The sequence below is a fragment of the Quercus suber genome, unplaced genomic scaffold, assembly GCF_002906115.3.
Source record: "Quercus suber isolate HL8 unplaced genomic scaffold, Cork oak 2.0 scaffold_73, whole genome shotgun sequence".
NCBI lineage: Eukaryota > Viridiplantae > Streptophyta > Magnoliopsida > Fagales > Fagaceae > Quercus > Quercus suber.
In genome coordinates this window covers 84,159-109,699 of record NW_027069538.1, presented here as the reverse complement: position 1 = coordinate 109,699, position 25,541 = coordinate 84,159, and the positions used below count along the sequence as shown (strand labels likewise).

At 36.3% G+C, this 25,541-nt stretch overlaps 1 protein-coding gene and 1 long non-coding RNA gene across 2 annotated transcripts; both read right to left on the bottom strand.

Annotated features, from left to right (window-relative positions):
• Positions 1-768: 768 nt before the first annotated feature.
• Positions 769-2,374, bottom strand: LOC136067442 (uncharacterized). Its single transcript, XR_010628928.1, has 2 exons — positions 2,032-2,374; positions 769-1,371 (listed from the first exon to the last, which is right to left on the bottom strand). It is a non-coding gene; the product is annotated as an uncharacterized LOC136067442 (long non-coding RNA).
• Positions 2,375-3,429: 1,055 nt separating this feature from the next.
• LOC112011633 (protein ARABIDILLO 1) lies at positions 3,430-14,589 on the bottom strand. The gene is made up of 12 exons (XM_024043998.2): positions 12,330-14,589; positions 11,958-12,116; positions 11,794-11,874; positions 11,543-11,674; positions 10,301-10,428; positions 9,513-9,600; positions 8,475-8,569; positions 6,612-6,675; positions 6,317-6,492; positions 5,045-5,266; positions 4,165-4,249; positions 3,430-3,984 (listed from the first exon to the last, which is right to left on the bottom strand). The coding sequence occupies exons 1-12, from the start codon at positions 13,677-13,679 to the stop codon at positions 3,808-3,810; spliced, it is 2,757 nt and encodes a 918-aa protein (XP_023899766.1). The 5' UTR covers positions 13,680-14,589; the 3' UTR covers positions 3,430-3,807.
• Between the last annotated feature and the right edge of the window lie 10,952 nt (positions 14,590-25,541).

Sequence of the window (25,541 nt, the reverse complement as noted above, 5' to 3'; positions counted from 1 at the left end):
CATTGACAGTGCCGTGCACGGTGGCCAGGAGGGATGTCGCTGAAGTACCTAATGTCTCTCCCCGGAGCGCACCCCCAATGGAGGAGACGTGCGAACTCATGTCATGGCTGGTGCCCAAGTGTTGCCGTCTCCAACGGCCAACACTCGTGAGGATTGGAGAGAATCAAGGGAACATCACGGGGGAGGGCGTCCCGATGCCCCTGCATCTGCTCCTCGCTTTGTTCAAGCTCCGCCGCACCGAGAAAGGAGTTGTTGGTGGCCTTGAAGCAAGCCAGCCTCAGCCCCCTTCCCTGATTCTATTGTCAAGCTCTCCCATTCTTTTGATGCCAATAAGAGCACGGGTTGACACTTCCCTCTAGCTAGTTTTAGGACGGGTCCACCTGAGCCTCTATTTATAGGATTAGCTTGTAAGAGTAGTGCTTTAAAGCACGCCTGCCTGAGCCTCTGTTTGTACGTTGTAACTTTTTTGTTTAATAAAGTAATGTGCAGTTTCTTTCCGTTTCTGTCAAATCTTCCGTTTTGAACTTTTATTTTTCTGCAATGTTTGTTTGGTGGTTCTTTTTTTTTTTTTTGAATCACCACCAATCTTCCGTAGAATGATTACTTAGAACGATCACCTGTTGCGCCGGTCAGCGCACTAATCCTTCCCACAGACGGCGCCAATTGTAGGGTCGTTTTTTGTAGCCCAAAAGATATGGGTTTCCCCAGGCCCAACGAACCCAGAACAATGAATTTGTAGAGAGTGGATCGAAGGTTTAGGCGCTCACCAGCGTGCATGAAGCATAAACTACTTTTCTTTTATTGGAAGACACTAAGACTAATTTACAACTGGGGGATGCTCCTCGGCCCATGGCCGAAGAGGGTTTTCCTTCCCCCAAAAACTCTCCTCCCCCCTTTTACACTTTGCTCCCCTTTCTTATATATCCCTCTCTTTCTCCTCCTGTTGATCATCTATTGGCCTCCCTTCTGACCGTCTGTCCCATCAAAGGTCATATCCATGCTCAGGTGGCTCACCCTGATCGATGTTGCCCTGTCAGGGGGTTACATCCCCATTAATGCGGCCAAAAGGGTTAGGTGAGCGTATTCAATGCCGAGGTGACAATTTGCCCAAGGCTTGCCCCTTCTCCGTACTTCTATTGCCAACGCGTGGTACTGGGCCCTCTCCTCCTCGGATATTCCAAGAGTCCTTTGGTAGGGTGGTCCTCGTGTTTTTCCGAGGTCTCGGACGCCCGAGGACAGGGTCATCCTCAGACTCCTCATGCATCCTCGGCGTGGGCCATTTGGGCCTGGCTTGGAGTGGGCCGAGGATACCCGATTTTCTGGCCCATTCATAATAGGGGTAGTATATCTCATGAGTTTCCCTTTAGAGCACTAAATGATTAAACCAAACCATTGTTAGACTTAACTACATAAAACACATGTTGTAAAGAGCACATGAATTTACAAACCAATCCATTAAACAAAGATTTGAAGTAAATTCCACAAAATCTCAGCATTTTCATTGCACTTTCAGATTCAATACACAACAGGTTAGCCATTTTGTAAAAAAAATTTGGTCCACGAAAAGTTATCCAATTAACTTGAAATTAAATAGGGATAAGCACTTATATGTGTAGTATGTACCATAAAAAATTCAGCCTAAAACGATTTTTCTGTAATTTATTAAAATTCATGTATTGTAGCTGACTCAAATCTGTCTCCAAAACAAAATTACTATAATCTTAATACTACGCCAAAAACTTTCAGACTTGATTAACCTCAAAGTTACATGTTTTAGCACATGATAACAACTATGAATGCAACCCATATCCTCATATAATAGTCATCACAACACAAGTCAAGAAATTCGATCCTCTTACTCATATAGGCAATTTACCAAACACTTGATAAAAACTTTTGCTGCCCAAATCCTCATAACCCTCTAAACTTCCAATACTGACCAAACCCATCAAGTATATACCATAAACATCATAAACTAACAAAGCCCAAAGGATTTCATAGAAGAAAATGACTAAAAACTTAGATTTTTACCTCATCTATTGAAATAACCAAACTTAGAGAAATGGTCTTTCAAATGGGTTTGCCAAAATAGCCACTAGAACTCTTCGTGGTTGATTTTGATTGGAAAAGAACCTTCCATGAGTCAGCTAAGATAGAAATTTAAGAGGCAAAAGTGAATAAACTTCACATCAGGATGAGAGAGAGGATTTTCAGCCATGGGGAATGGGAAAATCAAAGGAAAGAGGGAAAGGTGATGAGAGGCGACACTTCAGAAAAATAGAGGAGGAAGCTAACGTGGGTTACATATAAGGCTAGGGCTAGGCTTGGATCTTATTACAAAAATGCCCCCACTTAAGTAATTTCCCAAATAACCCTTTTATTTGTTTATTTATTTTGTAAAGGTTGGGGTGTTACAAATTCTGTTTTGCAACATCACCTATCCTATAGACTAGAATCAGTGATTTCTTTCTTTAATCTTTTCTACTCTTCCTTACTTTTTGGTGAGTAATTTGAGTGACATCATGTGGCATTGCTCCTCCTTAGCTCCTCCTTTGTCCCAATTCTTAAGAAAGAGAATTAGTAATTTCTTTCTTTTATCTTTTCCACTCTTCCTTTCTTTTTGAAGAGTAATTTGAGTAACATCATGTGGTTTTGCTCCTCTTTAGCTCTCCTTTGTCCCAATTCTTAAGAAAGCAACTTTCTTGCTGTCACTAGTAATCCGTTTGAACATGTTACATTCTTTGAACTTTTCGGAGCTTATAGTCAGCCACAAATGGCAACCATATTCACTTTAGAGACATTTGCATGAAGACCATCATGCAAGCTAGAATGTTGACTTTGCCCCCTGACTTAACTCAGTCGTGCTTGACTTCTCAAGGCTTATTATCATCAGCTGTGAAGCACTACTATATGAGGGTTTCGATCGCCATATCTTCTAACCCTTTTAAGGAAAATTCACATGAAGGACTTATCCTTCAAGGTATATCAGTGACTTTCTTGGAGAAATGTGGTGAATACAATGAAAAAATGACCTCTAGCGGGTTTTTTCACCACTATGCGCCTTCTAGAGAAACAAATGTGTATATCAAAATTACAAATCACATTGCCCTGTGGTTTGCTTATTAGTTATAAGTTATAACCTCTATGATCCCACACTGAAACAAACCAAATATGTGAGTGATGATGGAAGACATTACATCTTGAATGTAACTTGATCTTCTAACCTAATACTGACTTAAAACAACTTAATATAAAATCACTCTCAGCCTCAGACTCAGTCCATTGATTCAATGATGTACACCAACAAATAAAAACAAATAACATCAATGACATTCTCACCAAATTGATTATGTAAAATGAGCCAAGCCTTAGCAAGTCTAAAAGCAGCTCTTAAATAATATGATATATGGATGATTTTGTCACAGAGAATACAGACAAAAAAAAAAAATATATATATATATATATATGACAAGGTAATGGTTCTTAGATCCATCCCCAAACTAAAGTACCTTTAATAAGATTTGTTACAAAAGGGGGTAAAAAAAACCTCACTCAAACCTAAATAAACCAACTTTAAATGCCTAAGAATGGGGCCTGAAAGGAAAAAGACTAAACACAGTTCTACAGTACATGGTATGGTTCTTTTACACAGAACTTACAGAGAGTAGAATGTGTTTGTGTTGCGTTATATGGCTGTCGATACAACCTCCATGTAAATATGAAATTGGCACAGCCGTACATGGAACCTCCATAACTAAATACGAAATTGCTTCCAGACCAATTGTGATTTGACAGCTGAATTAGTCTTCAAAGTGATGGTTCCATGTGGTGATGCTCAAGGTTGCGAAGTACAATTCTTGCAAATATTTTTGCTTCCAGTGGGGCAGTTGCTGCAGCGGCAGCAGCACGCAGAACTCGTGCTGCTCCTGCATTCTGCATAAGGCTCGCATGGTGCATAGCATGCCGGCCACCAGGAATGGTAAACTGAAATTAAAATATGACAAAAATGGAGTTTCTTTTAATAAGTTTAACAATGTTTATCGAATTTACAACCAAAGGAAAATATTTTATCAAATATTAAAGAAAATAACAAAATAGTTTGCTATGAAGACATTGGATATGGCACCATAAGGAGAGAGAAAGAGAGTCCGTGTGTACAATTACCTGTAGAAGAGCAAATGCAGCACATGCCTTGAGTATAGATGATGGATTTCGCAGCATGGCAACAAATCTCCCAATTTCAGCTCCACTGAGGAATATGAAATCAAGGTCAAAAAATCAGCTGAAGAAAAGAAAATTATAAGAGGCAGTATTCTGTGCATTAGGCTCTTGCTTCTGCAGGTTTGGGAGAGGCGGTTGTCAGGCAATCTACTTTCCAATTTTGGTGAGCAGAAAATTATAAGAATGACTCATACACGGGGACGGGGGAGAGAGAGAGATAGAGAGCACAGCAAGGCAGACTTTCTAACAACAGTAGCGTTAGTTCACAAAATGACCTTCCAACTGGAGTTTTCAGAAATAAGATCAGCAAATGGGTCTATAAACCAACATCAATTGATGAAGTTTCAAAACTAATTTAAAGAAATAGGAAGGACCAACAAACTAGAGATATTCAAGAGGTCAATCTCTTAAAAAAAAAAAAAAGGTAGTATTTTGAATTTTATCACACATTATTTAAACCATTACAACTAGTTCCTAATATGTAATGGAAAAACAACTAATACATCACCAAAAAAAAAATAATAATAATAATAATAATGAAAATTCTATACATAAAAGAAATATAACAAACAACCATGATATGGATGAGTGATGAGTAAACATCTCAAGATGTAGAAGATATAACAAAAAACATATGAGAAACGGGTAAGAACATAATGAACAGGTTTGAAGCTTTTTATTTCCATTTCTTCTTTCTTTTTTTTTGGGGGGGGGGGGGGGGGGGGGGGGTGGGGGGGGGGGGGAAGTTAATCATTGAAGAGCAGGATTGAAACCACAAGTTGCGATATCGCTAGAGAGAGAGAGACAGAGAGAGAAGGGAAACCTGCATCTCAAATGCCCTGCTTCTTGAATACGAGCTCCTTCTGTTACTTGCGACAATGCTGCAGGGGCTGATGATGCAGCAGCAGCAGCAAATGCATGTGGATCAGAAAACGTAAGGACAAAGGCTTCTATGTGCTTCAAAGCCATCCTTCTAGCCCCATCTAAACTCACACTCTTCGAAGTGCTTTCTGATGAAGTTCCTATGAGAGCATATTCATCCATTCTGCAAAAAGTACAACAAAAATTAGAATTTATATACATGCAAGTTAATTCTTCCAAAATAAGCGCAGATAACTCACATGAAGATTAAACTACAAATCATTTATGAAGGTACTTAATTGTCTCACCAGATTAACCCTCATTTGGGGGAAATTAGGTTTAATAGTACACTAGGTATCAAGATACAAAAAGAAACTGTCATGATTCTAACAACATGAGATTTCATTGAAGGTGACAGAGAATCATATTAAGCAACTAGTTTCTCATGGCTCTCTAGTTTGGAAGAAAAATTTTCCAATTATTCAAAAGAACTTAAGACCTCTTCTATAAATAATGTAAAGATTAACAACTATTTATTTTTTTATACAACTTTGTCATGTAGGAAAATTTAAGCCAAAAGAGAGAGAGAGGGGCCAATTAGTTCATTGTCTTTTATTTCTCTATGTGACGTTTTATTTATTATTATGTCTTGAGTCTTTTAATGAAGTTGGATTGTTATATAAGATGAAGGGCTAAGATTCTACAGTTGCTAAAGGCTATTATAAATAGCCTCTTTTCAGTCATTGTAGGAAGCCTTTTCGTATTTGTTTCATGAAATCTTATATTTGAATATTTCTTTAATTCTTTGGGACTAGAAATTGATATTTGATATTTGTTTGTTACTGGAATTTCTTCTTAAATCCCTCTCCTAGACTAGACCTAAGTTCTACTCAACAATCATTTTGTCATTGTCTCCCTCTACTTAAATTTCTCCAATATCCACTCAAAAGGTAAAAAGAAAAAAAGAAATAACCATAATATCTGTGCATTGGTGCTTTAAATTGGCTTTTATATCAGTAACTTGCAATTCCAAAGCCAAACCTTGTTTTCTAATAAAGAAATAGACCAAGATACACTATATTTCATCAAAAGAAAAAACTATGAAGTAAAAAAAGGAGGAAAACACTAAAAGAGATAGAAAAAAAACAACAGGCCAATCTAAAAGAAGCTCACAAAGATAAAGAATGAGAATTACGAACATGTGTCATATCTGTCACAGGGATAAAATGAATACCTCCCATCAAACATGTATGCCAAGGCTAATGCAGCCATGAATCGTGCCATTTTTGATTGAGAAGAAGAACAAAGATGAACTAAGGCAGGAACTCCTCCTTCCTCCACAATACGGAGAGCATTCCCAGGATTAAAAGCAAGATTCCAAAGAGCTCCTGCAGCAGTTTCATGGACATCCTGAAAAGGAAAAAAAAAAAAAAATAGACCATCAATTTATGCCATACTTATTCTTAAAACAAAGGTTGAACATTATATTGTTGTAGGGACATTGGTGACTAAGAAGAGGAAATGCTTACCTCAGATTCAGAGCGCGCCAATGCAATTAGAGGTGCTACACCACCTTCACGTCCAATAGCAACACTAACAAATACCAAGGGAGATATATCACCTTAGTATTGATATAAGATAGATTAAGAATAAATATGCAATCTTACCTAAAAGGAATTCTGGACTACACTTAGAGAAATTAATTAACCCATAGAGGTGAAACGGTGTAACACAACTGAAAACAACAAAAGATAAAGGCCGCAACAGCCGGCAAAGTAAAGGGAAAGGCCAAAACAGCCGATCAATAGAGTTGGTAGTATGGGCTCAAGTTTGTCAGCAGGAGAGGGGGATAGCTGCAATGATGGTTCAGGCGGTGGTCGTGCTGATCAACTAAGATTGATCAGTGGTGAGTGGTGGTTGAGGATGGTTTATACATGATCAGCAGTGGTTGGTTATGGTCTGCAGTGATTGAGCATGGTTTATGGGTGGTCACTAGTGATATACTATGGTCAGCAGTGGTCAATTGTGGAGGCTGGGTAGTCCGCGATGACCAAATACAAGAAGACCAAACTAGTTACATTTTAGGCACTAAATACAAGATGACCAAACTACCGGCATAGCTTATACAATATTCCTCATAAAAGCCTCTAAGGTTGAGAAGAAGTCCCAGAGATTGGAGAGAAATGCCTTGTGAAAAAGCTGCATATGGGAGAAAGAATATCATTTTACTTTCTCAACTTAATCCATTACTGAATACAACATAAACCACTATTCTTTCAATTGGTATGACCAACTTAGGAACTCCAGCCCAACTGCAGTGGTGCTACTGTTTAAAAAGGTAAAAGAAACAATTTAAAAATTCCTGAGCTATGGTTTGTCCGTGCTTTCTGTATAAAAGCTATGATGTGTATAACCAAGGAAATTGATGCAAATTGGGATAAAATCTTGAAGTTTCTGAATTAGAAAAATCAATGCATTTTGCCTTTGTCTAGGGCCGTTAAGAGAGAAAAAAATGACACATATTTGGCAGAATTTATGCTGATAAATATGTTTCCAACCTTTTCAAATATATATATATATATATACACACATATATTATTCCAATTGCAGAAGTAATATCCCAAGTTATCGGCTTTAAAGTTTTATTCTTAACACAAGGACGTCCTACCAAATCAGTCTTTTACAAATATAGTGTCCTAAGCACATACTTATATGCACCGAGAAGTAAGCAAACCAATTTTTTGATTACTTGCAAGTTAATTGTATATGATATACCTCTTCAGAAAAAAAAAATGTATATGATATACCAGATCCAAGTTGGATTGATATCATGAATTCACACCCTACCAAAACTATACCGCCTTTAATCCGACCAAAATGCAATCTCAAGGATTTGTATCCAAACCACTGACATCTGTAGGTTGCATCAATTTTTCCAGCAAAGGCAAATGAGGTATCAGGAAAATCATCATAACATTTAAAGCTCATTCAAGTAAGGCACTGTGCTCCTCTCTTCAGGCCAAAATGGAGGGAAAGAACAAAGAGATAGGCACTGCACAGGACCAGGTTTTTTAATTTGTTTCAGACGTATACAGTTGTATGTTGCATATTAATTTCATAACGTGGCTATTGAAAACAAGACTTTTTACGTTAGGTTACACTCAATCCGTCTTTGTGATTTTGTGGCTCTAAATGTCCCTGCTCCCTGATAAGATTGTAGTTAGTCATGCAACAAATGCTGTGTCAGTTTTGCATTAGCATAGTTTTTAGATGCATCAAACAGAACATTTAGTGTGGTTCCTAAATTCATTAAAAGCTTGTCTAGAGATCATATATGTAAAAGACAAATGAGATGATAATTATAGGAAAAATTTATGAACTCAAGCACATACCTGTTGGCTTCTGACACTGACAATCCCCAGAGAGCACCAGCAGCCCTCTCTTGAAGACCCGAGGAGGCATTTGAACAGGATTGTGCAAGAGTAACCTAGATTATCACAGGAGATTTTTTATAAATTTTGAAATTTTAATAGAATCAAGGAGATATCTCATGTACAGGATGCATACACAAGAAACCCCTAAAGACTTGCAATCTAGTTCAGCAATCTGGTTCAGTTGAAGGATGGTTATCAACTTGTCATTGACTAAACCAAATTTCAGATATATTCTTGGTTCAACTAGAGCAGAATAGTGCAATCCATAAATTAAATTAAGGGTTTTAAGAACATAATTGTAAATAATTGAAACATTTAATGAAGTAAACACTAATCAAATATCCTTAAACAACACATTCCTCAATTGTTTGAGAAGACTGAAACAAAGAAATTGCATCAAAATAAAACTTAAGTATCACACACAGTAAGCGTATTGATGCACAATTATACATGCTTAGACTTTATAAGGCTGTGCTCCCTCTCTAAATGTGAATTCTCCTTGACTAGGACAAAATTATACTAGTTGATTATTTCTTTAATTTGACTGCTGCTACCTAAACAGAAGAAACACATATTCCCAGACAAAATCAAACCTTTCTATCAAAGTTCAAAAGGTGGACAGCCGACAGTTCCATATTTCTGACATATCAACTTCAACAACAGGAGCCTATAGTTTATGAACCTTTTTTTTTTTTTTTATAAGTAGTTCACGAACCTTATACATGCTTTATATTCAAAGAAATGGTATTTCCATTTGAAAATAGTAACAAGAAACTACATATGCAGGTTTAGGGCTTCATCTTCTTTTTCCTATATTACTGAGAGCACTAGCTAATTAAGAAGCACTTTCTATATGGCATTGAAGAATTCTCCTCCTCTACAGCATATCAAATAAAGCACTCCCTCTTGAACTACTTATTGTAGGAAGTTGTGCAAAAGGCGATGTAGGAGTACGACAACTAAAACTACTTGGACTCAACAATGTAAATATCATACCAAGGCCTCAACGCCACCAGCTGCTGCAATTGCTTCTCGATTTCTGTCATCAAATGATAAATTCCACAATGCACCAGCAGCTTCTTGCCTATTTGACAAGTAAATAAAGGGATCAGATAAAACTCATAAGCAAACCATACATAGCATATAAGTAGATTTAATCATATAAGAAAGGTTTAAGTCAATATAGTTATCAATATAAAATTTGAAGAAGATTGGTACATAGACAATAATTGCTAATCTACATAGACAGACTGAACAGTGAATTGGTAAGATCCATGATTATTTAGCATCTTTTGGGTGACTCAAAGGGGTTATGTTATCCAAATTCCATATCAAGGCAGCTACAGTGGATTCAATTGTTAAAATTTTAAAAATGAAGATCAGTACATTCTCCATTTTGATTCAGAAATCATAAGCTTAAATAAATAAATGAAAATGCAGCTTCAAAGATCAACAATTATGATACAAAATGCTTGTCCAAAAAAACAGATGGGAGCAAGCTCCCCCCAACCCCCTGGCACCTTTATTTTCCTTTTAAGCACAAAGGGATAAGTTTTAACAGCTAGAAGTATACGTAATGCCAACTTGTTCAGTCAGGCAATTAACTGAATTGCCATTAGTCAAGAAGCTTGCCATGGATGAATGAATCCATTAGCTTAGCTATAACAAAGACGCTATTAATCATAGATTACAAGAGCATATCAAATAGATGCCAATAAATGCAGCTATGAAACTGTAGAGAAGCTTAACTAAGAAATATGAATTCAGAAGAAATTGAAAACTACCTGACACCTTCATTAGGAGAACGTGTAAGCTGAACAAGTGCTTCAAGAGCACCTGCCTCTTGTCCAACGGCAGCATTATTATTGTTGCTATCTCCATGAGCAGCCAAATTAGCCAAGGCACGAGCAGCCTGGTATATACCAGGAGGGCAGTTAATTAATTTGCAACAAAGCCACATGCAAACATGTGCAGGGAGGGAGAGGGAGAGGGAGAGAGAGAGAGAGAGAGAGAGAGAGAGAGAGAAAGAGATAGCAATGGGATCTCACTGAAGGAAGACCATTATGCCAGATAAAATTACAGAACCATTTGAAACATGAAATCAGATATCAATAACTACAATGACAGCAAACATCAATTTTAAGATGTGACCTCCACCTCATTCTACCCAAGCAAGGCATAAATCAATAGCCAAGTCCCAAAAGAAATCAAAATACAGGAAAACATGGTCATACCTATAGGATGAGGAAGATGGGTTACAAAACATGAGTGAGATAAGACAATAGTATAACTATGACTACTGAAAACAATCAATAAAGAAACCTCCTCATTGCACTAAGATGTAACCTGCCCACTAAAACGTATACCATAAATGAAATTTCAATATAGAACTGCACATGAACCTCAGAATACACCAGTTTTCAAGCACCATAATTTCCATTTTGGGTTGAACAGATCTACTAATTCTTTGATTCCAGTTAGGTAAGAGGTATATTGATAAAATAAAATAAAAATTAAAAAAAAAAAAAATGTAGCACATTCTTAGTTCGGTGGGAGACACAGGTCATCACAACCTTAAAACTTTATGGGGTAAGTTTCAAAGACAAAATCCACCATATCCATGAGTCCTGAGACCAGATTTGGAGGCCTATTTTCTTTTCAAAAGATTTTGATCATTCATAACAATATCATGAAGAGTTGTATCATGTTGAGTATAAAACTAAGGTAAAATCAGATGACCCAGCTTACCAGACAAAAGCTACCTAATCATTCTACTTACCAAAATTATAATAAATTTTTAAACGAAATGAAATTGAAAAGCTACCAAATCTTTTTTTTTTTTTTTTTTTTTTGATAAGTGAAAAGCTACCAAATCTTTCTAAATGATAAACCCTTAGATTTTTTGAAAGCAAGCTACTTTAAATCCTGTTCTTTGATTGACAAGTCAGATTTACCAGATTTATACTGCTTAGAGAAATGCCAATGTGCTTGTTTGGGATATTCTATCCTACTAATGAAAAAAGTACCTGCTCTTGCACTCCATCAAATTTGCAAGTACGAGCAAGCATAACCAAAGCATGTACACCGCCTGCTACTGCAACTTCTGTGCTACACTTGTCATCAGCTGCCAAATTTGCCAATGCACCAGCTGCACGTTCCTGAAAAAAATACAGATGTAAACCAAGCCATCATGAAACAGAAACTTCCAATCTTATGGAAGAAAATCAAGAATGACATAAACGGTGCAAAAAGAAAGCATGACATTAAAGGAACCTACCAGGACTCCTTCACCACCAGTGGACCATTTGAATATAAGATCAACTAAAGCTTTTACTCCTCCAGCTTCAGCGATGGCACCCTAATAAGGAACTCTTATGTATTTAGGACTATAAATTTTGAGTATATGCCATAAAATGAGAGAATGAATTCCAAAAATCAAACCTTGTGCTCTTCCCCAACAGAAAGATTCCATAGTCCTCCAGCAGCTTCTTCAGCAACCAGTCTATTCATGGACCTTGCCAAACCAGCGAGAATATTGATTCCTCCTTCTTCCGCAACCGCTTTTGCAACATCCGCATTCACAGACAAATTTGCTATAGCCTACACAATAAAAATGTAGGGGAAAGAAGGAATAAAAACTTAACCTAGCAATCAAGCTCAAAAATGTAGTAAGATAATGAAATAACTAGAATGATTATGTATACACTGTATCAAGTGTATCTCATAGAAATCTACCCAACCCATCTTTTTAGATCAGAACTGAATTAAACCTATTAAAAATAAGATGGTTCATAATTTTAAAAATAGATTTACCTTTGCAGCCTCTGACTGAAGCCCTTCCCGCCAAGATTTTGCTAAGTCCAGAAGGAGGCGTATGCCACCATCATTCATGACTGCCTCAGCCCTTTTACCATCTATGCTGGCATTTTCATCATCAATGACAACAAATGTTGCAAGTCCAGTAGCTGCCCTTTCTTGAACATCCTCTTGTGAGCTCTGCATTAAACTGAGCAGCAGCGCTGCACCTTGCTTGAGCCAGAAATTATCCAAACCGTGTTGATTGCTCTCAGCAATACGCAAAAGTGTATGGGATAGGATCCACTCTAGCCAATTCATGATTTCATCCAAGTTTTTGTCCTTATTCTTTGAATTTTTCCAATCCAAAAACACATTTTTCCCTTTGTTCGTAGTATCGACAAATAAAGAAGCTATTCCTTTGAAAATTTCAGTAAAAAGGGCAAGTAGCAATTTTCCTTTATTTTTATTGGCAGACAAATTAGCATCTTCTTCAAGAACTGGACAATTCAAGGCACATAAAACCTTCAAGCTCTGTGATGATGATAATAATCTTGAAACAGCAGTTGGACCAATATCAGTTCTTGAAACATCTAACCCAGTCAAGTTTGGCAGCTTATGCCAAAGATGCGAAACTACACCCCACTTCATATTTGAAGTCCCAGCAACCGAGAGGAAACGAACTGATACTACATTTCCCAGAGCCATCTCATCAACATTGAGACAGTCTATGAACCCTATATCAGTCAAATTTGGACAATGCTTAGCCAAAGCATTAATGGCATCACCGTGAACATCCCTAATTCCTGAAAGGCGAAGCTTTTTCAATTTAGAACAACAAAATGCTATTGCTTTTATAGCATCACTACTGATCCTTTCACAGAAATCTGGCCCAAGCTGGAGGCTTTCAAGTGCCTCATGTCGAGCCACAATCACAGAAAGAGTCGCATCAGTTATTTTCCTGCAGTAATCACCACTTATTTCATGCAAATTCCTAGCTTGAAGATGTATTATCGCATCAGCAGACTCTGCACCACGAAACCTAAGCTTCTGAAGATTCACACATCTAAGAGCAAGTGAAGCTGCCATAACAGCATCACATTTGTGTGCGCGTAGATCCAAAGAGTACCACAAACAAGGAGAAATTCCTAGATACCTCCATGTCTTGCAGGTAGACGATAAGCTTGCCCGGTCACGATAATTCAGACACGAAAACAACTGAATCACTGTATCATCAGGCAGGCTAGTCCAATCTACATCCCCTTGTCTCTCTAAATCCAAAACATCATCTTCTACATCAGGATAACCCTGCAAAACAATCTTCTCCTTCCCTTTTTTCGCCACCTTACGCCGCACCCTACGACTCATATCTCAATCAATTAACACAAACCCAGATACTAATACACTAATCAACCTCAAATGCCCCAATCTTATAATCAGTGAAGTAACTAAGTCCGACCCAGAAACATATACCATTAAACTCAGATACCCAATTCCTAAAACCACTTAAGGCACACAAACACACCCAGAAATCAATACCCTTTTCACCTCAAAAACCCTAATACTCAAACAAGCAATGAAATTGTAAGCATGTATCTCATATATTTCAAAAGATTCATAACATTCTACAAAAGCAAAAATTGCAGCAACACCACCTATATCCAATACCCAACAGAATCCAGAATCATAAATTCAATACAGCAGGCAAAATCAATGATTATTTGTCAAACCTGAGAGCTAAAGCTACATGGGTTTGTGGGCGAACCCCTAAAAAGCTCCAAGCTTGATGATGATATTCAAATACCTCATAACAGAATTACATTGAAGCAGCTATAGCTTCAATGGAGCTTCAATGGATGATAGAGAAAATAGAGAGAGGGAGAGAGGAGACAGCGCTGTGAAAAGAGTAGGAGAGAATTCAGTCAGTTGGGTTCCTCAGACAGAGAGAGAGAGAGAGAGCAAAACCAAACCCTCATAGCATATATTGTCTACCCCTCTCCCCCTAAAGCCTATGTATATATATTTTTTTCTCTCTTTCTTTGTTGTTTTTTTGTTGTTGCTTGTGCTCTGTGCTTGTACACCAAGAGAGAGAGAGAAAGAGAGAGAGTTTTTATGTGTGGGATTGGAGAAGAGAATTACAGCATTGATGTGAGAAGGAGAGAAGGTCAGAGAGAGAGAGAGAGAAGAAACGGTGTGAAACTACAGCTCATCATCAGGGAGCGAGCAACCTATATTCTCAATTTTCTCAAACTCCATCACCATTGTACAAACAATATCTACGGTGATTTGAACATCGGCTCATATAAGTACTTATACCACGTGCTTGTTTGTGTCTTTGGGATTGTTGCACAACACTCTTTTTTTTCTTTTTTCTTTTTTCTTTTTTCTTTTTTTTTTTTTCTTAGAGAGGTTAGGGTTAGGCAGGAAAAAAAATTACTACAGGATTTAAAAATTAAAACCCAAAAAAAAAAAAAAAAAAGATGAGATATTTGGTAATGTAAGTGAATCGAGGATTAAATTATTTAAATTTTTGTTTAGTTTACATTGTTACTGAGTTCAAATCAAACTCGAGCTTCAAGGTGCAACGGTTATGTTCAAGTTTGATTCATTGATTTTCATATGTATTTTAACTTGTTATAAACTTGGTTGAGTTACTCAAATTTTAGTTAAGGAATTTATAGTTGTACATTTATTAATGCAAATTAAAGATTAGGGGATCTGAGTTAAGAGTGGTTTATGAAAAAGGTAGTTACTCTTTGTTTTTTCTCTACCAATATATAATAACGGTCTTTGGATGGAGAAGAAGTATGGAAAAAACATCTTGTAATGTAATTAACCAAGATATATCCGCTATTAAAAATTCCTTAATGGTACATTTTGACTTGTTTTCCATACCATAGCGAGAATATGAAGACAAAGAAATAAACAGCCCATATTGATCAGAATCAATTCATACACTCCCATTTTTAATAAGATTTCGGCCAGAAGCATACAAGTACTGTATTGTGCCTCTCCATGGGTGTTTGGTAACCATGTATGGAAAGGTATAATTGGTGATTTACAGCAAAAGCAATAAGAAATCCAATATAGAATATTTATTTCCAATCTACTAAAATCGATTATGCTCGTGCAATGCATCTACTTGTTATAAAATTTTAGAAAATGTCTTCCATAGTGTGTGTCACACACACACACACACACAAAAGAAAAGAGATGCCTGTTAGAAGTTGAAAATTACAATTAGTTTGGGAGGAGATAAATGAATAGAATAGAAATTAATGAAAAGAATAATTTTAGAATATTACTTTTATTCCCTTATTTGGGAGTTTTAATAAAGTGAATGAAAAAAATTATTTCCATATTTTGGAGTTTAAGTAAGAGTGAATGGAATGAGTAGGAGGGAACACATATTCCTCCTCCAAATCTCAAATTTTCATTCCCCCTACAATTGGAGGAATTTGAGGAATAAATTAGATTTAATGAATTTTTACTAAAACTTCAAAAATACTCTTATATATTCAACCCTTTATTTTAAAATAAGTCTAATAGTAATATTATCATTAAATTATTTCATTCATTTTCCTCTAAGTTACTCCCAAACATGGTTACTTACTATACATTCCTTTCTATTCCTTTATTTTAAAACATCCAAACAAGATTAGTTAATTCAATTCCATTACTTTCCTTTCTTTTCCATTCATTTCCCTTACTTGAATAAATTTCATTCCATTCATTTCCTTTCTATTCTTTTATAATCATTCTATTTTCATTCCTTTACAAACTCCCAAACAAATGCTTAACTTACTATCAAATTTAAAATAGGCCTTCCAGTATGAGGACTACTTATTCCTACGTCTATATAATGTGAAGGGCAGTCTTATTGGAAATCATTATCATTTCTTCTAAAATTGGAGAATCAATTATGCTCCTACAATAGTAATCTTAGGAGAGGTCGTACATAGAATCCATATGTCAGACGACTTAGGGTGTGTTTGGATACCGCTTATTTGCTGAAAACTGAAAACTTATTACTGAAAACAGTATAGCAAAATAATTTTTAAATGTGTGAATAGTGCCATGGGACCCAAAAATGCATTGATATGCGCATTTTTGTGTTTTTGGCTAGGTCATGAACAACGCCGTGGGACCTAGCCAAAAACGCAAGTGCTGGAAACGCTCCTCTGCCGCTATCCAAACTCACGCTCAGTCTGGCTATTCAAAATACATTCTATTTAGATAATTTATACAAAGATATGTGCAAAATGTTATTACAATTAGATTTATTGGTTATCCATGCATATTCAGCTATCAATGTTTATTTTTTTAATATCAATTTTAAGGGATGGAGTTTGGCTATAAAGGCTACAACCAACGATAGGACTCACTTAAAATAATTGTATACAATCACTTAAGCATGATTTAGTAAGTGAACATATGTCATCTTCCTATTGTTGGTTGTAGCCTAAGGCTAATTCAAGTTTGTAGCCAAATTTTGTCCAATTCTAAGTGGGTGAGAGGAATTTGAATTTTGAATGTCTCCGATAAGAACACCAAAGCCAATTAAACTAAAGGTCATTGACAATAATTTTGTTATACCCAAGAAAATTAAAATATCTGCTTCCTTGAAAAGTAGGTTATGTGGTATTTAATATGAGAAATACTATGTTCACAATATTTTCACAATAATTTCAAAACAAATTCTAAATAGCAGGTTGTTACAGGTTGTTATTGGTGGGACAAAAAAAAGTAATTTTAGTGATAGATTCAAATTATAACCAATAATAACTAACCACCTATGATTTGTTGTGAAAATGTTGTGGACGTAGCACTTCTCATTTAATATGCATTTCAACATTACTATCTTCTTAAGGACTAAGAGCATCCGCATCCGGATTCTAAATCCTATCTTATTTTACCACCTCAAAAAATCACTTTATCAATTATACAATACAATTTTACAATTCTCCAACATCCCAACTTTTATATCTCAATTCTACTTATTAAAATAATATTTTTACATAATAAAATAATATATGGCGAGAAGCACATTTTAGTCCCTACATTTTTAGGCGATTTCTATTTTAGTCCCTAAATTTTATTTTTACCGCTTTTAGTCCCTATCCTGAAAAACTGTTCCGTTTTGGTCCTTGCCGTTACATCAGAAACGGATATTACTGACGTGACAAACGGCAATAATAAATAATATTTGTTTAATGTCCACGTGGCCTAATTAATAATAAAAAAATATTTTTTGACATTAAAAAATGCCACGTCAGCATATAAATTAAAAAATAATAATTTCTCAATTTAACAAAATAAAAAACAGAATTAAAAATTAAAAAGTAACAAAAAAAAATTAAAATCCAAAAAATATATCAATTTAGATCTGTATTCATCTTCAACAAGAATACTAAGGAACACAAACCCAGATTTTAGTGGGTGGTGGTGATGATGAACCTGTTTGTTTTGTCTTTGCATATTCTATATTTAGAGTTTGTTTGCTGGGTGAATGCAACTACTAAAAAGATTAGTTTTGTAAGCTTTTTTTTTTTTTAATTAAAGTTGATTTAGTTTCTTTAAGCTACACACACCAATAACATATTTTGAATTATAGGTGAGGTGACCTATAAAAGCCTTTCTATGACAAGAAAATATGACAAGTGGATGCAATTTTGTATAAAAAAAAAGACGATTATGAATAATTTACTAAAGAATTCTCTCTATGAAGTGTAAGTTCTTTGAGAGGTCTTATGAGGAAAAGGCAGAGTTGGAAAGAAGCACAAAGCGAGCAAATGGTCCTGGCTCGAATGATGGGGATGGGGAGCCATCTGATGGTATTCCTAAAAGGAAACAAGGTTCCTACAAGGAAACTTTCACAGGTTCATTGCCTGGAGCGTATGTTGAGGCATTTAGTTTCAAGGCTGATATGGAAGAAGATGCATGTTCAGACGATAAGATGAACGATCTAGCGGAAGGGGTTGTTGTTGTTAGGCTATCAAAGTCCACAAAGCTTTGCATAAAGGGCCAATGGTCTAATGCTATTGTCATTAAGGTTTTTAGGTGGTCTGTTGGTTACCATTTTCTTTATGATAAGTTTATGGAAACCACATGGAAGAATGGACTGTGTGGATTTGGAGAAGGAATTCTTTCTCATTAGGTTTGAAAAGAAGGAAGATTATGATAGAGTTCTAAAAGAGGGGTTTATTGGGGAACATTTCCTATTTGTCAAGGCTTGGGAACCAAGATTTAGACCTTCCACAACTTGTGTATCATTTGTTGCGGCGTGGGTGAGACTCCCAGAACTTCCAATATAATACTATGATAATGAGATCCTTGTGGAGATTGGAAGCACCATTGGGCCGGTGCTTAGAATAGATTCCAACATTGCGATGGAGGCCAAGGGGAGGTTGCTAGAATCTATGTCTGGGTTGATCTAGAAAAGCCTCTTGTTAGAATAGTTTTCATTGGGAAATATGTTCAGCAAATTTTTTATGAAGGATTGAGCTCCCTGTGCTTCTCATGTGGAAGTTTGGGTCATAAAAGAACCAACTGCCATTACACTATTCAAGCTCTGGTAGCAACTTATAAGGTGAGTAATGGGAAGGAAGGGGTGATGTAGCCAACTATTCCGGCAAAGGAAGATACGTATGGACCCTAGACCATTGTTACGTGAAGGAAAGTTGGGCCTAGGCCCAAGCAACAGGAAGTTAAACATGAGGCAAATGGGCTTGTGATTAACAACTAGTCAGTGATGAATGATAAATCGCTTGGTTTAATTGGTTCTCAACCAGCTAGTCCGAGGTTAAATGATGTTATAGCAAGTGTGACTTGGGAATAAACAATCAAGGCCCTTCCCAAAGCAATCCTAACCTCTTGAACCCATCAACTAAGGTCAGTGATGATGGGGCATTGATACGTAGCATGGAGAATAGAGCTAAGATGGGGAAAGGTGGCTCATGACACACAAAGGAAGTGTCAAGAAAACTAAAGGGGCTAGGACCTCAACCTCTATAGGATTGCTACCTAGTGTGTCTCACAGCAAAACCAAAAAGAAAGGAGAGGCACTCCTATCTAGAAACTTTTCAAAAAAAAAAAAAAAACTTTCTTGGAGAATAAAAAAAAAAAAAAAAAAAAAAAAAAAAAAAAAAAAAAAAAAAAAAAAAAAAAGACGATAGCAAGTCCAAAATGAAGATGGAAGATCAGAAACAATGGGAAATCAATCTCCATTGGAAAGTGATTCGATTATCAAATGCAAATTTCAACATGATTCGTGCAAGTCTAGCGGAGATTATGGGGTGGTTTGATATGCACCTAATGAAAGCTTAGAAAGTAATCTTACCATTTACAACCATCAGTGCTCAAATAGGGTCCTTATCGATATCAGACCCAGCATGGCAAACATGGCCAAACCCATGTTTGATATTCCTCTCAGACAGACCCACACTAGCAAAGAGAAATTCCCACATTTGGAGAATAATGTCCCACTGCTATCCTCAGCCAACTTTATGTGGATTGATACCAGTAGTCAACATAACAGAGTGGAGGATGATGGTGGAGGCACCAGTGATGTCAAGATGGCTGGAGAATCTCCAAGAAAATAAGGCTAATCTAAGTCTTTTATCCCATAAAGACCAGTGTGCTAATGATCAGGTCATGCGAGAAAGAGATTGGAGTCCTAGAGCACTCAATGACTCTAATACATGGAGAAGAAGTCTCTAATCGAGAAATGAAAGCGACAGGGCTAGCACTAATGAGCCAGGGGATTTGTGAACCTACTGTTGATGTTGTTCTGTTACCTATCATCTGTTTAATGATGAATATAATGGTATGAAATTGTAGAGGGGTTCTTCACCCAAATTTTGCCCAGACAGTTTGGGATATGGTGAAAGATTCATCGCCTGATATTCTCATCATTACTGAGACCAGAATTGGTGGAGATCGAGCTAAGGAGATTACCAATAGGTTACGCTTTGATGGAGCTATTCATACGGATACTATAGGCTATGCTAGTGGCCTATGGATTCTTTGGAATTCTGTGACTGTTGAAGTGACTCATCTTGCATCCACAGAGCAAGAAATTTATGCCATGGTGAAGGTTAGTAATTCAAACCTCTCTTGGCTTTTATCAACTGTTTATGCTAGTCCTAAATTTAGGGAAAAATATGTGTTATGGAATAATTTAGAAATTGTTGTTTCTAAAAATAACTTACCTTGTGTTATGATCGGGGATTTTAATGACGTATTAAAGGGGGCTAAAAAATTAAGGGGTCGACCTGTAAATATGAGGAGAGCTATGAAGTTTCAAAGCTACTTAGATGATTGTGGAATGATAGATACAGGTTTCAACGGAGCGAAGTACACTTGATCTAACCTAAGGCAGATAACAGAGCTCATTCAGGAGAGATTGGATAGAAGCTTTTGCAATGCTAGCTCGAGACAGCTATATCCAGAAGCAAATGTCAAGCATCTTACAAGAGTTAATTCTAATCATTGCCCAATTTTGGTTGAGCTTGAGAAAAAGCTAGCCTTGAACCTCCTCAAACCTTTTCACTTTCTCCCTTGCTAGTTATCACACTCGTGCTTCCTAGATGTGGTCAGAGATTCATGGAGAAATTCCCAACCTTTATTGAATGCAATCAACAAGTTCACTTCTATAATAAAGATCTGGAATACAAATGTCTTTGGAAATATCTTTGCTAGGAAAAGGAGAATCATAGCTAGACTTAAAGGGATTGAAAATGCTAGCAGTGTTAGGCCCTCACAATTTCTCATTGATTTTGAGAAAAAGCTAAGGAAGAAGTATGCTAAGGTTCAGGAGATTGAGGAGGAGTCCTGGGTAATGAAATCTCGAGTGGACCGACTAGTTCATGGAGATCGTAACACTTCCTTTTATCATATTTCTACTCTACTCTAGCTCGAATGCGAAAGAACCACCTTGTCTCTCTGGTTGACACTAATGGAGTTTGGAAACATGAAGTAGAGGATATGGCAAGTAATGTGAAGGGGTGGTTCATCTCCCTATTTATAACCAGCATGAAGGTTGGGATAAAAGATAATGGGATATTGCTAATTGGCCAGTAAAAAGATTTGATGGGAAGCTGTCCAGATCTCCTCCCTGACTACTAGCAAAGAAGTTAAGGATGCCATGTGGTCTCTTAAGCATTTTAAAGCTCCCAGGCCAGATGGTTTGCATGCGGGTTTCTTTCAATACTATTGGCTACTAACTAGGGAGTTGATTATTAAATAAGCAAAGGATGTTTTTGGAAAGGGTAAGGTTCTTGAACACCTTAATCAAACCCTCATCAATCTCATTCCAAAAAGACCTAGAGCTGATTGTCTAGGGAGATTCATACCAATTAGTTTGTGTAATACGGTATATAAGGTTATCACTAAGTTTATTGTTGCTAAAGTAAGGCTGTTGTTGTCTAATATCATCTCCCCAATGCAAATTGCCTTTGTGCTAGGAAGGAAAGACATAGATAATGTTATTATAGCTGAAGAAATCCTACATACCATGAGTGGGAAGAAAGGCAGAATGGGAAGTATGGATATCAAGATCGACTCAGAAAAAGCCTACGATAGGTTGGAGTGGAGTTTTATCATGAGCTGTGTTACTTCTTCGAGTGTTGAGGTGCTTTTGAATGAAAGGGCCCAAGAAGAGTTCAAGCCTTCCAGGGGGGTTAGACAGGAAGATCCAATATCCCCTTACAATTTTATCTTATGTATGGAGGTCTGGGGATTCATTACCAAGGATAAATGTGATTCAGAGCTTTGGGATCTTGTTCTTTGTTGATGACTTAATTTTGTTTGGCAAAGCAAATAGGAAAAATTGCCAAAATATCAAAGATGTGTTTGATACCTTTTGTGAGTTGTCAGGACAGAAAGTTAACAACAGCAAGTCTCGTGTTTATTTCTCCCCTAATGTTCCCAAGGAAGAAAGAGAAGTCCTTTATGAATGCCTTAATTTGCATTCTACTCCTAACCTTGGGAAATACTTGGGGTTCCCTTTGAAGATGCTGTGATTAACAAATCAAGAGTTTGATTTTGTTTTGGAGAAAGTTCAAGGGAGATTAGCTGGTTGGAACGCTCATTTACTCTTCTTCGTGGGAAGAATGGTGTTGACCCAATCGGTTTTGGGAGCAATCCCAACCTATGTTATGCAAGGTGCTATGCTCTCAAGGAAAACTCTTGATGCTATTGACAAAACCAGCGGGAATTTTTTATGGGGATTGTCTCTAGGAAAAAAAAAAAAAAAAAAGCTTCAGATTGTAAGTTGGGGAAAGATTACAAGACCAAAGAAGGAAGGTGGACTTTGCTTGTCTGAAACAAGACCAAAAAATTTAGCATTATTGGCTAAACTCAATTGAAGGATGCATGTGGAGAAGGATCAAGCCTAGGCTAAATTTCTACTAAGAAAATATGCAAATCAAGAGAGGAAATGCTTCAGAACTTGGGCTGCTATGAAATAAGGGAAATAGTTTTTTCTTAAAAGATCGAAATGGCTAGTGGGGGCAAATAGTACTATAAGCTTTTAGGAGGATAAATGGCTAGTTAAAGGGCCTTTAAGAAAGCTAATTTCAGGACCTCTAAACCGAGATGATCTATCGATTATGGTGGGTGATTTGAATCATGATAGGGTATAGTGAGATCCAACAAAAAATTAAGGTTATCCCCATCCCTTTCTCTGAAACATACACTGATAGCATGTGTTGGGCCTATTCCCCCGTCTGGCCTTTTTGATGGGAGGAGTGCGTAAGCTAGCTAGATGAGAAGAAGGCATCAGTGAGGATTTCGCAGGAAATTGTATTTGGAAAGTTGATGCGCCACCAAAAATCCAATGTTTTATTTGGAAATGCTATCTCTATAGTCTACCTGTCAAAGACCTGTTAGTTACAAAAGGAATCTCTAAAGATAGAATGTGTGAAAGTTGTGGTAGGGAAAGCGAAACAATCATCCATGTTTTGTAAGATTGCGAGCATGCAAGAAAATTATAGGTTGAGACTAATAACCCTCAATGCAACGACATGTTCTTCAATTTGGACCTCTGTAGTTGGCTTAAAACAAATCTAGCTTACTCAAAAATTTAGGAAAGGACTATTATTACTTGGGATGTTCAATTTGCATTTGGCGTATAGGGTTTATGGATGCAACATAACAAAAGAATTTTTAAAGAAGCTGGACCCAATGGTAAGTCAGGAAATGAGTAATATGGCTCTATTCTATATGTCTAACTCTGAGGGGTTAGGAGTGTAGCTAGAAGATGTCCAATAGATGTTAAATGGAGCAAACCTATGTTGAGCTAGCATAAGCTTAATATAGATGAGTCTACATTGGGAAATCCAGGTTTGGTAGGTGGAGGTGGAATTATAAGGGATCATAATGGAATGTGGAGTTGGGGATTCTCTAGAGCTATCGGAACAACTTCAAGTGTGGAGGTTGAACTGTGGGCTTTGAGAGATGAGCTGAAACAGTGTATTTCTTTAAACCTTCAGGCTGTTGAGATTGACTTAGATGCTAAAGTGGTAGTGGACTGGGTCTCGGGGAGTGCTCGCAGTAACACTGCTAACTCAGTTCTCATTTTGGACTACAGGTACCTTCTCAACTTGATTCCAAGGTGGACAATCAAGCATTACTTCTGGGAAGCAAATCAATGTACTGATAAGCTGCTGGCAAGAAAGAGGCTAGCCAGCAGTAAGACTTTATTGTTTTTGATAATCCCCCTGTAGACCTTACTATGTTATTGTACTCTGATGCCATTGGCACGTATTTTGAAAGGCCTCACCTTGAACTTGTTTAGTTTTTATTAATGCAATCTAGTTTACCAAAAAAAGAAAAGAAAAGATGGATTATGAATAATATTACTCTAAAAAATGCATAAAAAAGAACTCTAACAAATAAAAAGGACTATGAACAATATGTGATGTATTTGGAAGTCGCCTACAAATATATATATATATATATATATAGAGGTGTGTTGAATATTGTAATTTGATAATTACAACAATGGGGTGATTTGAACCCTAGACTTCACCAGTAAAAAACTCAAGAGGTGTCAATTAAACTATAATGCTCTTGGCCTATGAAAATTGAAACATATGAAATGTGAGTAACTCATAAAAATTTTAAAATGTAGTCAACATTTTAACATTTTGACCCTGGTTGACTGTGTTGAGTTTGTTTCCCCAAATTAAGTTATATTATAAATAATTAGTAAGAGAATAATAAGTTTTAATTGTTTTCCCAAAAATGTGCTAGTATATAAGGAAAGCCTTCGTGTGGTTAATTTTATGAATAATGCTAGAGATACAAACTATTTAACAAAAAATTTTACAAACTACTAATGTGGTAAGTAATTATTGGTAAATGAAAAAGTGATATTAATGGTGGGCCTAAATGAAAACCAATAAAATGTTGGTCACATCGACATTACTCTAATTTTATAGATCAAAAAAGAATAACAATGCCTTCCAAGTATGTAATTATTTGCGTTCAATAAATTCTTGTGAGTTATGTGGCTTCGTGTTCAAGGGTAATTATTGAGTACTCCCGGAGTACCATAAATGCGTACTTACTCCTCTCACATAACTGTGGGTTCTACTAATTAAATTTATGTTGGAACCTACAATTCATGTGAGATGAGAGAATACGCATTTATGATATTCTCGGAATATTTAATAATTTTTTTGTGTTCAATAAGATTTTTAGTCATGAACTTGCCAAATTTAAAAAGATGCAAGATTTTATCCAAGTATAGTGCATATGTGGCAGACTATGATGTTTGGCAATAGCCAATAGGCATCACCATTTAGCAAATAATAATAATAATAATAATAATAATATTATTATTATTATTATTATTATTATTTCATCACAGTCTAGTAAAATAGAATTATAACCTAACTCCCACTTTTTTATTTTTATTATCACGAAAATGGAGAAGCACATTGTGTTGCCCACAATTTTGCTAAATTTGCCTATACATGTATTTTGGCGGGAATCACCTCATATTTGTGTGGTTTTCGACAAGGTTGCTTTTTCTTTCTTCTAATCCAAGTATGTTATATAATTATTTTTTAAATTACACTTAATCTTCCTAAACTATATATTATTTATACTTACCCTTCATAAACTATGAGAATACATATTTTTTCCTTAATTTATTTTCTGCATAACACTTACTCTCTAAACTATGAAAGTGCATGCTTACCCCTCTAAACTATGAGAAATTAT